The 15,564-nt window shown below is 43.9% G+C and overlaps 1 protein-coding gene across 2 annotated transcripts in view; it reads right to left on the reverse strand.

Moving 5' to 3' along the window:
* The window catches only part of cdh4 (cadherin 4, type 1, R-cadherin (retinal)), a 216,229-nt gene that overhangs the window by 76,576 nt on the left and 124,089 nt on the right, over nucleotides 1-15,564 (reverse strand). For both annotated transcript variants that reach the window (XM_084349378.1, XM_084349377.1), the window contains exon 4: nucleotides 8,297-8,523. In XM_084349378.1, coding sequence (XP_084205504.1) covers nucleotides 8,297-8,523 — 227 coding nt within the window. The remainder of the gene's footprint in view (nucleotides 1-8,296; nucleotides 8,524-15,564) is intronic.

Consider the following 15,564-nt stretch of genomic DNA (forward strand, 5'->3'; position numbering starts at 1 on the left):
AGAAAGCCGGACATCCCCCAGGTTACATGGCTGGGTTCTGTCCACTGAGGTGCTGTGCTTTGTCTGAATCCCTGCACAGTTTTTTGAGGCAGACGACATCATTCCCGCCCACCCTGTCCTCTCAGTCGGTGCTGAAGACAGAAAACAATATGCAACACTTTACCCTGACAGACGCCTATCATCAGATAAAACAGGTATTGATGAAATACCGGCGTAATAACAAGGGGAGCTGGGGAGAGGAACAGGAGGCAGTTTCGTTGATGCGGTAGTCACTTAGAAGACGAGCAACTCAAAATGTCACAAGCAGTTGGTGAGAGATTCTTTTAGAAACACAGTGTGGAGACCAGGGCTGCAAGTAGCAATTATTTTCATTGTCCGTTAATGTGTTGATCATATCCTTGGTTAATTGACCAGTTGTTTGTTCAATAAAATGTTAGAACATGTCCTCAAGATATTCAGTTTACTTTCACGAGGAGTAAAGAAACAAATATTTAAGAATGTTAACTTCAGTTTCCTTAAAAATTGACTCATTAATCAATTATCCAAATAGTCGGCGATTGATTTCATAGTTAACAACTGATTGATTAATCAATGCAGCACTAGTGTGGACCTTTTGGATAACTATAGTTTTCCTCAGTCCAGAATCTGTCCTTGATTTGTTTGGATGTGTTCACCACTTCTTCTTTTGGAAGCTGTAGTAGTTGCGAACATCATTCAGCAGGGACGCAGGAAGTCAGTCACAGTTGGGGGTGCAGAGGGGTGAGTCTATATAATGACGTCATGTTAAATGGTGCTCGACATTCAGGTTTCTGTATTAATTTGAGTGGCCAGGATAACTTATATATCTAATAGTTCTTAACAACAATTTACAACAATATTAGAATGTGTTGCACCACAGCAGACAGCAAACTTAAACACCAACGTATAATCAAAGCAGCCACAGCAACTACAGTCACCTCACAAGAGTAAGCAAAAACTTTGTGAAACACTGTCTGTGACAAATTATTACTATTTTGGGCTTCTTGTAAATGTGGCATATGTTATACATTTAGTTCTTTCTTTCCGTAGAAAACACTGTGTGGGTTTGTTCAGGATATTTACTTGCATATTGCCTGGAAGTGAGATCCGATCACTCAAGATGCATTTTGAGACACCTAGTGCTGGGTGTGAACTGTCCCCTTGTGATCGGGTGATCGGGACGCATGTTGCTGCCAGGGATAAACAGACTCATAGTCTGCAGTATAGTTCACACACTTGATTGATAGACCACAGAACTATAGAGTACATTTACAATGCCTGGTATAAGGGGGTGCTGTAGCCCCCACAGCACCCCTAGTTCCTGTGTTCATGTCATACCACAGCAATATGGCCACCTCCTATGTAGGAATGTATGGGTATATATATATATATATATATATATATATATATATACCACCCCTCCAGCTATAGCTGCAGAAGGAAGATTGTGTTTTTACTCATCCTGCCAGCTGAAATAAGGGTTAGAAGGGTGTGTAAAAGACTGAGTGTTTTTTTCCCCCGATTCTCTGTGGTGTCCTCCTGTGTAAGATGGTTGTATTGCTGTAATCCAGCTAATCCTATTGTTGTCTCTGCGCCCCGCGCACACACACACACACGAACACACACTCGCTGGCAGTGTGCCGCTGTCACCTGAAGCACAGTGGAAATCCTGCTGCTCATCCCACCTGGAACACACACATCGCAGTCACACGTCTGCACACGAGCGACCACAGACGTGTCGCCACACCAAACACAGGCCGGCAGTTCATCCTATCAATATACACCTGCTTTGCAGACTGTAAGCTACACCTGAGCTGTGCATATTTTTCATGTTTTGGTTCAACTTCACACATTCACAGCTCAGAGGATTGGACGGCGAGCTCAGTGCAGACCTGTAGACAGCCGAGGGGCTGAGGGTTTAGCTGGTGGGCAGGAGGCTGACGTAGAGGGAGCGGGGCGAGGCGACCGGGTGGATGGTTAGAGGACAGAAAGAGGAACGAGGTGACCAGATGTGTTTCCCAGATAAGATAACTCTCGTTCCAGCACCGCTCATCCAAAACAATCACAGGTACCAACTGGCACGGGGGAGGCAGGGTGCTGCCAGCCTCCTCCACGGGCGGCAGGTGGAATTAGTCTCTGTCTCTGAATGTGTGTCTGTTTCTGTTTGCAGATGCTCATTTGAAACCAACAAAAAACAAGGGAAAACAAACAAGTATTAAAAACAAACAAACATGCAACAGAGGGTAAACAACACTCTCTGTGGCAGATGACAGTGAATCATCAGGACTGTCTACACGTCAATGCATATGGACAGCTCTAACATGTATGATACCACCGCACTGCTCAGTCAGTGTGCTGCTACCGTGATAAAGTCCCTATCTGCTTTCCCGGCTATCAGCAGAAAAACACAGCGAAAGAATATTTTCTCTACACGCCAATCAGCCCGCTGACGAAGGACTGAATGTGTCGAGGTTGAGGCGTCTGATTGGTCTGATCAACATTCCTTTGGATATCTTGCCAAAATAGAAATGAGGAAGAGAGACGGTCAGTCAGAGAGACAGACACGGACAGAGACAATAAAAGGGAGAGGTCCTTTATTGTGGGTCTGCTCGTGGATGATATCAGCGCAGTGGCTGCATGTGACTGTCACTTTCAAACAGCATGGCAGATGACAGGCTGTTGGCATTGTGACAAAGGAAAGAAAGAAAAACTGGAACAAGCTCTCTATGGGCTGCCGGGAAGCTAGGTGCCTATTAGGGTTGGGGATTGTTGTTTTCGTTCGAGTGTGTGTGTGTGTGTATGAATACAGTATGTGCATGTGTAGTGTGTTCAGTCATGCCTGCGTGCGCATATGGGAAATCATGTGTGCCGGCCTTGATGCAAGCATGTATGCACACGTACAAATGTGTAAAAATAATGCATGAACATATGTGCGGGTGGATTTGTCTCAGAGTGTGTGCGTGCTCGAACATTGACAAGGAGTCGGTTAGTGTGTCCCTGAAACCCAGAGGCAGCTAGGGCCAGCTGGCAGCTTCCTGCTCCCAGGCAGCCTGCACGTTGCCTGGGCATTCTTCAGGCCTGCAGCCCCCGAGCCCTGGAGCTGACATCTGGAGGTTATCAGTCTGACAAACAGGCAGAACAATACAATAAGAGTGTGCGCTCATTGCTCATTCTCTGTTCAGTATGGCTCTGAAAACATTTGATTCAGGTCTTTGATGTTATTTTTTTTATGTCTTTAGCGCCGCAGTTCCCTTTGCTGGTTCCCTATGATAAAAAGCGGGAGATCAGAGTGCCTGTCTTCAGTAAGGAGAATGTTCTCCCATGAGATCTTCTCTCAAAAACTAAAGTGAAGAAAACTAACGTTTAACTCCGTATTGAAAACACAAGAAGCATTGACATTCTCATCGCCGCTATTTGCCGGGCGAGGCTTGGAGGTCTCTCGTGTGGATTGTCAACATAATCAGGCTATAATCACAAAGTTAAAGCACACAGCAAAAGCGCCGCCATCCAACCCTGGCGGTGTTGCTTTTCGATGACCAGCTGACCCCCAGGGTCCTACGTTCCACCCCGCTGCCGGCCTTCGCTGTAATCTACCTTGAACAGGTGAGGCCGTCTGGGGAGAGTGCGGTGAAAATGCAAATCAAATAAGCACTAAAACCCGCTCCGGCAACCAGTCGACTCCAAATCCAGTGGCGCATAACTGATGGGCTCTAAGCTGGTGGAGAAGGCAAACCAACGTGCCATGAAATCAGTACGAGCTGGAGAGCACTCAACGAGAGGCCCTACCTGTGTGAGGTGCGATAGCCTGAGTACATAAACACAGCGGAAAGGGCTCTCAGGCCAAAGATGCTCTACACTTCAATTGCTATGGTATTGTACAAGGGAAAATTAAATAGTAAAATGAGCTGGTTGATCATGGAGCACATATTCCAAGTATGCTAATTTCTGCTACCATAACAGCACAGTGAGAAACCAAGCCAGTTATTAAAAGCAAATCAGTGCACTCTCACTGGTGCTATACAACAAAGCCAGCATAGCAAGAGCAGAGAGCCGCAGTATATTGAAGTCATCTGAGTCGCGATGAAGAAAGCACATTATTTATAACAGCATCTCTCTCTACATATTATCTGTGTCCACACGAGGCGAGAGAACAAAATGAGTTGGTATTCGAGCTGTCTGTCTTTTAATCGCCACTGGGAAGAAGAGGATATCCTGAGCTGTTTATATCCCCCGCTGCTGTTGCCCTGTTGATTACCCACAGATAGGTGATGCGATTATGATTACGTCTTTTCTAAAATAACTATTGACTTTCAGAACAAAGCGCCGGGCTCTGATAACAACTACTCACCTCTTTGTGTGTTTACCCAACTGGAAAAGGAAAATGGGCCACGCAGTTCAAAAACACTGCAGTGTACTGATAACACCGATAAGTTTTAACTTCAATACCCGCAAATCATGTGAAGTCATTGCACTAAACAACACACACACACACACACACACCCCTGTTAACTGACTTACCGACTTCTCTGGTTTACAGTGCTATATATCAAAGGAGAACTAATATCGAACAGTTCCACTGCTGCTGCTACAGTTAGGTTTAGTTGGTACCTCTAATCAGAAAAGTGTCCACGTTCATTTTGGCAAACAAGAGAAATCTGGAGCGTCTCAGTTGGAGAGGTTCGGACCTTTTGGTGCCACTTTGTGATTAAAAGAGCCAAATATATTCCACACAACAAACGCTGACACATATTCAATCGTCATTATGGACCCGACAAACACTTGACACACATGTTTACATCACGATCATACTAATTTGGAAGACATTCATGTTTTTCTCAGAATGAACTGGGTATCACTTTATAATAACCATCATTAATAAATGTCAAATTCACAGTTATCTAATATGTAAGACATCAAATTCATACTCAAACCAAACAGGTGGCCTGCTCACCCTCCCATACACTTGCCGCTAACAACATGTAAAACGTGACAGTCCCTCTCTTTAGGTAGTCAGCATTTGATTTGTCCACTCTGGGCTACTGTAGAAACATGGTGGTGCAACATGGCCACGGAAGAGGACCTGCTCCTGCCCTCTCAATATAAGAGTCTCATTCTGAGATATCGAAAGCACCTTTCAGTCGATTATTCACGTATGAAAACATAAATATGAATATCATATTCCATTTATGACAACAGATCACCATGAATCTTACTTTCTGGACCTCAGCCTTAAAGCACCATTGTGCAATGACTGCTTGTGTAGTGGTGTCAGGTAATAATGGTTTTCTATTGGCCCTTTTCGTGCATTTCCTCTTGTTTAAATGTATGACCTTTCAAACTCAAGGAGCAGGACCATGAGGGCAGCAGGGAGCAGGAGGTCCAGGGAAACTGAACCTCGCCCACGGAGTCAAAGCTGTGTCTGTGAGGGCCGTTTGACACCACAGCAGGTCACAGATTCAACTGATTTTCTGCCTCTTCCACTCCAAATGAGTAGTGGCAGTTTCATAAATGTTAAGTTCTGAAGAGTAGCAGAAATATGAGTTAACCAGACAGAAAAGTCTACAGTCAAAGTATGATCACTTATAAATGTCATCCTTCCCACTCAAGTCATAAATAGTAGATGTCAGTGAGGACAAACTGTTTAAAAGGGGTGATTTTTCAGCCTTGTGGAGGTTGTCACTCAATGTTTCCTTCAATTGCTTATATTTTATGCAGATTTAATCATGTGGGACCGTCAGAAATGGCAGTATTCTACTGTAGAGTCTGTAACAAGCAGCAAGTTAGCAACAGCCAGCGTGTTTTTCTCACATTATACTGCCGCACATACTGTATTTTAATAACTGCATTTTTTCGGATTATAATGAAACAGGTATTTATTATTTGTCTTTGTCCTCAGGGTGCACCAGGAGATTGGAACTCAATTCCACTGCAGCACTTATTTATATCATCTGAGGTGAAAGTGACAAGAACACATGTGAACGCTGTTCTGGAAAAAATAAACTGTCTGTACGTATAAAACCCGCTTTTCAAATTTCCATATGATTAGAAAAAAACACATTTATTTCTTGTTCAATTATTGAATCTTTTTCGAGCTCCACGATGTGGGGGACATAATTATACGCTGAAACTACATCACCTGGTCCTCGGCAGACTCCGGCAGAGTGGAACATTAGCTCAATCAATGTCAATTATTTCCCAGTCTCCATTATTGCACTGCCAGGAGTGGGCAGAATTTTAATCCCCTCTCTGCAATTGCTTTAGCTACATGAGTCTTGGGCTTTTTGTCATGATTAGAAACATGACTCAACATTAAGCCCGGTGGCGTTCAACAAGTAGCGCAGGAAAAATGATAATGGGTTTGTCGCTCAACAAAGTGCAGCCCGGTAGTGGGAGTCGGTGACAGTGACTATACATTCGGGCCTGTGTAGTTTTACAGTCTCTGTTGGCTGATAGAGCCCTGTCTCTACTCGTCACATGCACAGAAGCACTGATTTTACTGTTCATGTTAAAAGATGGCAGAGTTAACGGTTCTGATCATCTCAAGTTTGCCTCAGTGCATCTCACCCCGTTCAGATTTTGGTTGTAATTGTGAAAGTGATCCTCTGTCTTTACTAGTTGATTCCTTTATCTGGAGGATGCTTTACACTTTCTGCAACAAACAAAGAAGCTCATTTAATCAGAAAACCTTGTAGGATTGGGTTCTGGTAGCATTTTATGGAATCCAAATCCAGTTTCAAATCCTCTTATCAAATATAATGAGGTTCAGCTGTCAGCTCTTGCAAGTAACTTCACTAAAACAAAGATTTGGAATCAGCATTTGCTGGCTGATTAGGCAGAGAGCAGCTAAAGTAATTTGCACAACCTGTTGCTTGAACGTGTAAATGAGATGTAGAGATATTGGACGATAACGGAAGTGCTCTTTGAAATGTTAATTAAATGTGTCTGGCACGTTGAAATACAGACTGACTTCTACAACTTATTTTTCACAAGCTACTCGCTCCAGATGCCAGAGGTCACAATGCTGAACTAGGGCTGCACAATTGCCTGAAATATTATCAATAATAATATCCAAATTGTAGAAGCTGCAATTCTTTAATGATATCATGAATCATATCACAATCACAATATCTGCCAAAATAATCCCAATATGATTTTTTTTAACCATATTGTGCAGTCATTTGTACAAATATTACGGTTGTAAGGTCAAATAATCAAAATATGGATATGGCATGAATACATACATGATGCTATCCATTGCAAACTATTTTTGGCTGAGTGACTGTGCAGACAGCACATTAACCAGACAACAGCGAATGTGTTATTAGATCCCTTACGGAGTTAATATCAATTAACTGCAGCTAATTTTGTATAATCCTCCGCTGGTGATGATTAGCGGCTTAAAGGATAAGTTCACCCAAAGATGAAAATTAAGTCTTTATCAACTCAGCCCCATGCTGATGTAAAGTCAGGTGAAATTTTGTGGTCCACAAAAATATCTTTGAAAATTCGTAGCAAAAACATATTGCAGCATGCTCCTAAACAATTGAGGATGATGGGGACTTGTTTAAAAAGATGTTATTTACACCCTTTTTAAAGCTAAAATCTTCACTGTAGCCACTAAGCTCAAAGCGTTCGCATTGCACCCTCTTTGAAATGGGTGCACAAGCTTGATCGCGCGTCGAGGGAGTGAATATTGGCTTTTCTTTCAATAAAACAAGTCCAGTTGCCTACAATATACATTAGCATGTAGCATTACCATGACCTGGATGACCTTCATCAAAATTGTCTTTTCAAATAAATTTGCGATCTAAGGGCTTCCGGAGACTTGGATTATGCTGGACGAGCTGTTTGGAATTTTTTTTACTTACGTTTTGAAATTCCCATCCACTTAAGTGGTTCAGGAGAATGCTGCAACACCGTTTTGCCATGAAGGTAATGACTACATTTTAATTTTAGGTTGAACTTATCCTTTAAAGTTTAAAATGATCTATAAAATGAGAGGCCTACAACCTGAATGTTTCCTACATTCAGAATCCAATGCAACAAATGTGAAATTTAAAATAATATCACAGAGAGAGAACCTAATTCAACCTTAACGCCTCCCATCTGTGGAGAGTGTTTTTTCTGGATAAGTTAGGATCAGATGAGGAATCAGCCTGCAGCTCACTCCAACTGTCACACAGACAAAGCCGTTCAGTGATAAACACCAAGTTTATGGTAACACTTCTCAAGGTCTCATAAGTGTGCCTTTGTGTCTGAGTTCTTCCTCCCTCGTTACCTTTGTCAGGGCTAAAGGATGAGGATGTCCAGCCAGAGCTAGCTTAACGGTGGTCTCCCAGATGTGTGGGTCATGGAGCCCCCGGGCCGTCACCATGAACTGGACGGGGTCTGACAGGTTGGCCACCTCCTGCTCTGCATACACCGTCCCATCGGGCCTCACGCTGAAGTTGGGGTCATTGCTGACAAAGCCCACCTCTCTGCTGCGCTGGCAGTCCTCAAACTTCACTGCAGACAGGGACAGAAAGGGGAGAGGCGGTACAGAATTAGAGAGCAGCACAGTGAGATTTACTCCATGAGGTGTTCGCAAATCCTTGACACATCTGGCAGGCTTAAGATTAACCTGCATCCATCAAGACGTATCTTGAAATATCTCATCCCCTTTGCTGTCACTTTGGATTCCCCGCTTTGACGTCTTTGGCAAAACAAACTGCTTATCACTTCCTGAACCGGAATACACGAGAGGGAACCTAATTCTTTTTCATATCATTCTTTTCCCAAACTAGACAGATAGCAATGTCAAAACAGCGTTTCTCTCGGCTTCTCCAGGGAAGGCATGAAGAGAAGGTCTAAAGCACATTAGGCTGACTGGGCCAATTGGGCTCCATGCTCTGCTGCCAAGCACATGGAGCCCAGTGCTGAATGACATTTGGAGGGTTCTGCTTGACTGAGACAAAAAAGAAGCTGTGAGAAGTCTCATGTTTGCACACACACAAAATATACTGCCTTTCCTGTGCATCCAACATGTTTGTATGGGAGAATGCGGTCATAGGGAGTGTAAGGAGCCTTTCCACCAAGTGAAGAGGAGGACAGATGAGAAACATGGTTTACTGCTTCAGAGCAGATTCTCCAGTGACAGCTGACATGAATATGCCATTACAGCACAGAAAACACAGGAGAAACCTACAAAGTCTCAGACACGGCTATTTGGAAAACTCTTTCAGTCCGATGCCAAATTTAATCAACGCTCAGTGCATAATTTCCCCGCGATTCAAAGCATGATGCAATGGCATGAATGTTGAGAATGACTGATTATTGTTTTCAACATGTCTATTATGTTAACACACACATACACACACTATGCCTTGTCTCAATACACCCCCAAGATGAAATGCGTGTGCTTTGATCTTATCACAAAAACTCTGGCTGCTGATAACAAGACAAATTGATTTCATAAATCACCCAGGGAACAGATCGCCTGTTATGAGCCACGGCAGCGTGATTTTTCAAAAATCCGGCGTGAAGAATTCTGCACAGCAAGCTTTTTATCAAGCCATCTATTTAATTTATCGGCCAGCTTCCTGTCAAAAGCAGCTCCCAGAGAACAGGCCAATAAAGCACGCGATCCGCTCGGCCACTGCAGCTCGGCGTCACACAAATGAGCCCGCTTGTTTCCAACCCTCGGAGTAATTGCATGCGTAATGGGACGGATGGTAAACACAGTTTTGACAATGTGCGCATCTGTCTGTGTTGGCGAAAATGCGATTCATAGTTTCATTAAAAAAAAAACACGGCCCAGTGGAGAACGTCCTCACGTGAGTGATAAGCGATTGCCTTACTTTGGGGATCATTTATCAAGGTTGGGGGAGGGGGGGGGGGGGGTGCGATTTAACATCAGGTTGTGACAATGTGACACAGACCTGCTTGAATTGTCCACAGATGAATTGTGATGGCAGGCATGTATTATGTAAATGACTTCAATTAGCTTGAACTGAGCTGGCTAATTGTTGTCACTTAGACAGGTCTCTTGTGGTGCAGCTGGAGAAGCGAGGCTTAAGGACACGTGCACTGCAAAGGTGCTGCTTATGAATGTGTGTGTGTGTGTTCCTGCATGTGTGTGTGTGCGCGCATAGGAGTCAGTTCAGCTAGTTTGAGAATGTCGGTCCGCAGCTGGTGCATATATTAATTTCGATCTTAATTCTACAATAATGCCAGTGAGGTCTCCGTGGGTCTGTCTCCTGCCTTGTCTGTTGTGGTGGTGCCAGTTGGCATGGGAACACACATGAGGTCTGTGAGGCATTGCCATTGTGCAGTATTGTAAGAGGACTGTCTTTGATTCGGTGTAAAGGCCTCTCTCAGTTTACCATTCACCGCCTACTGGTATGTACCCTTGAGGGACCGAACCGTGACCCTGATCCCTAACATCTACTTAGTGTGAAAATATTCATAAATGCGTTGCTATTCATTAAAAATCCAGTTCACAAAGCGCATTTAAATCAGCTGGTGGGATCTGATCTGCCACACTGTTAAATGGAGATGAAAGCGGCAGAAAGAGACAACACTGAGACGAGATTCTGATAGAGAAACTGTGTGTGTCTGGCAGGGAGAGGGGAGATGGTGGGATAAAAGGAGCAGGCGGGAGATGCAGATAGTGTTGCGAACAGAAAAAAGTAAAGCAGAGATACGTCGCAGAATATATAAACTGAGCCGTAATTGAAACAATTCTCAATAAAATCCTCAGTCTCCAGACAAGACGAGCTGATGTGCAGAAGTAGCGATGCAGATTGTTCATTGCTGTCGCATCACATCAGTAAATGAATACCGACACTGTTGATAACAAATCTGTGCTTATTTATTGTTACTGTTCTGCAGCGCATGTAATTCATTTTGTCATCTCACGCTTGGCAAACTGCGGCATCCTTTTGTGCGAAAAGTTGAACTTGAAGTGACTGAATGCAGATGAGGCTTCAAGGTGTTTTCTAAAGTGACAGCCCTGAAGGTCAGCTAACCCACAGTCCTTCTTCAATTTAAAAAAAAAAAAACAAGATAGACATTTTAAAATGCAGGTTGAAAAAAGTTTTGAATTGACTCAAGTTATCAGCAGAATGTGAAGAAATATCAGTTCTGATGTTACGTCAAAGACGTATCGTGTTGCAGAGACATCTACTGAAGTTAGCATGCTAACCAGCAGTCCATGGCTCATGTGCTAGTGGTGTGAGCCAAGGACCATGTCGTGGGGCAGACCGAGTCTTCCGCCAACCAGCTAACTCCCAGTTTAGCGCCCGACTAACTTGGTAAGAGATAAAATGATTTAATATGCGGCTCTTCTAGACTTTCTGCATTTAATTGGACCGAATGGCTCAAAGGAACACTAGCTACACTTATACTGTACTAAGTGAGCTAAGTCAGGTACAGGTAGCCAGTTCTTACATATTTCACCTTTCATGACTTACCCTCATCACCTGGTTACTTTATCTGGAGGAACATGCACTGTGCAAGTCTGGCCTTTGGCAACGTGGGAAAGCTGAAGACTGTCAGTCTCTCTGCTTATAGTACATATAATTCACAATCTGACAAATGCTTGCTGAAATCATTTCATCTTCATAGGTGATCAGAAAATCACACACTAGGACCTCAGACTTTGCCTCCAGACATGAGCCTCTGTTCATCAACCACTCTTGTAGCCATGTTTAAGGGGTACGTGTGGCTTGAAAAGAATATAGCTGCTTTCAACAACTCTGAGCTAAGACGCCCAGTCGACATCACGCTGCAGCCACATCCAAGTGCGGATAGCAGCTTACTCATAGGCTGCATGTGTGTCATTAGCTTCTCTCGGTGACTCTTGATTGATATAGAAGATCAACAAAATGTCTAATGGGAGACGTTGTGACAAAACATTTCAAGCTGCTGGGTGCCCTTGTTTACCCAGCATGCATCCCTCTGTCAGGGTGAATACTGTCAGCAGAACTCCGTGTTTTCAATTTTTCAAGACCTCTCTGCAGCCAGAAGCTCAGATGAATTTCTGAACATATTCCCCTCAAACAACATGGAGTCAAATGTGAATTAATGCACTGAAATGACTATATAATCTTTGTATGGTACTATATAATGTATATATGTATGTATAATATATATGGGTGATGACAGTGAGTGGGTGTAGCTAATGCGCTCTATGGGTAGGCTGATGGTGTTGCTTCAAACAGCCATCTCATACAGTGCAAACTGTATAAAAGTAGAGACAATTTTGTGCTTTGCTGACTCAAAGATCAATTGTGTCAATTGCCTTCTTCATCATTGGGTGTATAAATGTGTGTGTGTGTGTGTGTGTGTGTGTGTGTGTGTGTGTGTGTGTGTGTGTGTGTCTGTACTGGCTTGGTTCCCTGAAGTTGATGAGAAAAACATCAGGGGTATTAAACCACCAGCTCAAGTGTGCGTGTGTGTTTGTATTCTGCTCTTCTATTATTTTGTACCCAAGATGTGTGTGTGTGTGTGTGCGTGTGTGTGTAGTGGCTGTTGGTCTGCCTCTGTGTGTCCCTGTGCGTAAGCTTCTCAGAGTGTGTGTGTGTGTTTGTGTGTCAGAGTGTGTCCTGTATATTTGAGTGTGTCCTGCCATCCACAGCGGTGTTTGGCAGGCTGCTGAGGCTGGTGTCATTCTGCTCAGCTGCTCTTCTCTGGACTCGTACGGCAGAGAACATGTTGTCCAACAGAGCGGCTAGCGCGGCACAGACGCAGCTAAAACAGGGCGGGCAAGCAGCCGTGACCACCGACCACTGAGCCCTCCAAGTACACACACACACACACACAGAGTTTGCGTGACAGGTTTATGCTCTTTGTCTCTTCCTGCTTGTAAATCCATGACAATACCCCGGGGGAGGCCAAAACAGCTCTTGTATGGACACATTACATGTGCATAATGTAGATGGCAAGTAGTAACGGTGCACCGCCTGCTTTGTGCATCCACATGGAGCGTGCCTCCCTCATCCCTCTGCACCCGCCTACACCATGTTCACCTGTCCACCATGCACGCCTCCCCCTCTTCTCATCCTGTCACCGTCTCCTCCCTGTCCACTCTCCCGTCCTCCTGTGCCACAGCTCCCTCGTACTGTCCCCATTTCCTCCCTGCTTAACCCTCCTCCCCACCTGTCCTCCTCCATCCTCCTCTCGTATTACCTGCAGACTTTCTCCCCTGTGCAAAGCGGGGCAGCCAGTCTGAGCCAACGGCCCAGACAGACATAAAAACGGGCACCCCGGTGGGTCACTTACTACCATTGTTAAAGTGAGCCGAGGGAACGGCACAGAGCTAATAGAGCCGGGAGAAAAAAAGACATAAAAAAAGGTCACGTCAGTCTGATTTTGGCATTTACACGCTGGTTTTAGAAGCGATTACATGATTTTTACAGATCATTTTTAAGATTTTAGTGGGTCTTTTTATAGACCTGCTTTCATGTAACAACCTTTATTACTGTTCTTAGCATCGCTTTTATGATTTCTGCCTTTATTCTGCCTGCCTCACCTTGTATTTATTGCTTTTACTGCTCATTTGATCTGTTTTTAATGAGTTGCAAAGTGCTTTCTTTTTGTGATTTAAACGATCTATAAATAAAGATTATGCTAATCACTTACAACAGACGCCTGACAGCGACCACACTGTATATAAAAAGGCTGACACAAAGACAGGTTTAAGTTAAAAGTTAGATAGTCAGGTATATTATGAATAGAGCTGGTAAATAGACCCAGACTGAGCATATGGAGGCTGCTTTAGTTAAGGTGCTGTTCATTGCAGTCATGGCACAGTGCTAAGTAAACATTCCCACTGGTACCCTGCTGATTTCCTCAAGCCATCGGGAAAATCAACGCCACCCACTCAATTTGCAAATAACAGTGTTTTTGCCAGGCTGAGGGTGTGATAGACAGCCCACTGACGAGTCAGATAACACTGCTTAAACACAGAGCATACTGTATACAAGAGGCTGTAAAGGGTGCTAGAACAGCTCAAAAAGGCCCGCGACTTCAGTGTCTCATGTGTGCACGTCGTGAGTAATTTGATCGGTCATCATTATTTGCCCATTTTAATCATACTTTTAATTTTGGGAAGTTGAGTCTACAATGACTAATTCATTAAAAATGACAAATCTGATTTAACACGGCCGCACGACACGAGAATTAAAACTGAAAAAATAAATGAAATGCTGGGACGCTCAAGCATTTGTTTTTTAAGTGCTCTGATAAGAAGTGCCACTCACAAGTAGCCGAATTAATTTTTTTTAATGATACACTGCATCAAATGTGTCTCTGTGAAACAAAACACAAAAGCTTAATTTGCTAACGGGGAGATTAGACCCTTGAATTCCACATGAAAATCCTCGGCTGATAGCAACGAACCAAAAACAGTGAAAAACCCTGAACCTGATCCCCAAAGTGTCGGCTTTAAGAAACAGCTGTGATTTCAGCTCGCCTGCCAAACATTTCTTAAATGTTCTCATCGGAGAACTGCAAGGTTCTGATAAACTAAAACAAACCCTAAAGGTGCGCGTAATCCTCAAGTTTGAGTATCAACTTGAAAAAAGAAGGTTTTCACCCGACTGTGACATTATAGCAGCTTAAAGTCTTCTCGAGACACATCTGAGTTGTAATATTCGAAGAGGACTGAGAAAAAGTTTACACTTTTCAGTGGGCGGTGAAGTTGCTGCAGATGTAGCAGGCGTGATTGGCAAGTAAAGATGTAAAATCTATTTTCTGATGTCTTAATATATCACAACTAAAGTGCAGCATCTTGAGTTTGTCGTCAAACCCGAGGCGTCCCATGCAGAACATCCGCACAACCCTCGAAACCCTTTTGAAATGCAGCCCACTGTGCCCCCACAGGAATGCTTATAACTAATTCAATTTACATGCTGCTGTTTTTAAAACACTGCAGGTACAATGTGACTTTCCTGAAAAGACTTTTTTTTTTTTTGCCGCAGTTGGAAATGAATTTCTCTGCCTCTGCAGTTCTCTGTTTTAACAAAAGCCCACACAGTTCCCTCTGACAGCTCGCTCTCACAAAAGGAAACCACTGCGACTCAAGTGTGTGTGTGTGTGTGTGTGTGTGTGTCGCTGTGTGTGCTTATGCGTGCGAGGGAGCCGGAGTGAGAGAGACATAAAGACGGAGAGGGAAGAGGGACATTGGAGTGGGAGTGTGTGACACGAGCTCTTTGCATATACGATTATTACAGCTGATGCATAAATGGGTATGGGTGTCATCGACTCACTGCGCACTCAGAGGTGTGTATGTGTGTGCGTGGGAGAGAAGGTGCTGTCAACCTGCATTTGTGTGCGTCAGCGCTCATGTTTCACTTTTTAAACACCACATGCTTGTTATCCGGTGCTGGCGCTCTTACAGGGCTGAACAAAACCTTGTCACATTGTTAGCGCGCTGTCACATCTATAGGGCCAACATCCGCCCACAACCCTGTCACCCCCACCTCGTCACCCCCTTTGTCTTCCTTCCATCACCTCCCTCTTTCTGCAGGTATGGATGTAACAGCTGTAAAAGAAGGCCCTCCTGTG

This window comes from Pagrus pagrus (assembly GCF_965226575.1).
Source record: "Pagrus pagrus genome assembly, chromosome: 3".
Classification (NCBI taxonomy): Eukaryota; Metazoa; Chordata; class Actinopteri; order Spariformes; family Sparidae; genus Pagrus; species Pagrus pagrus.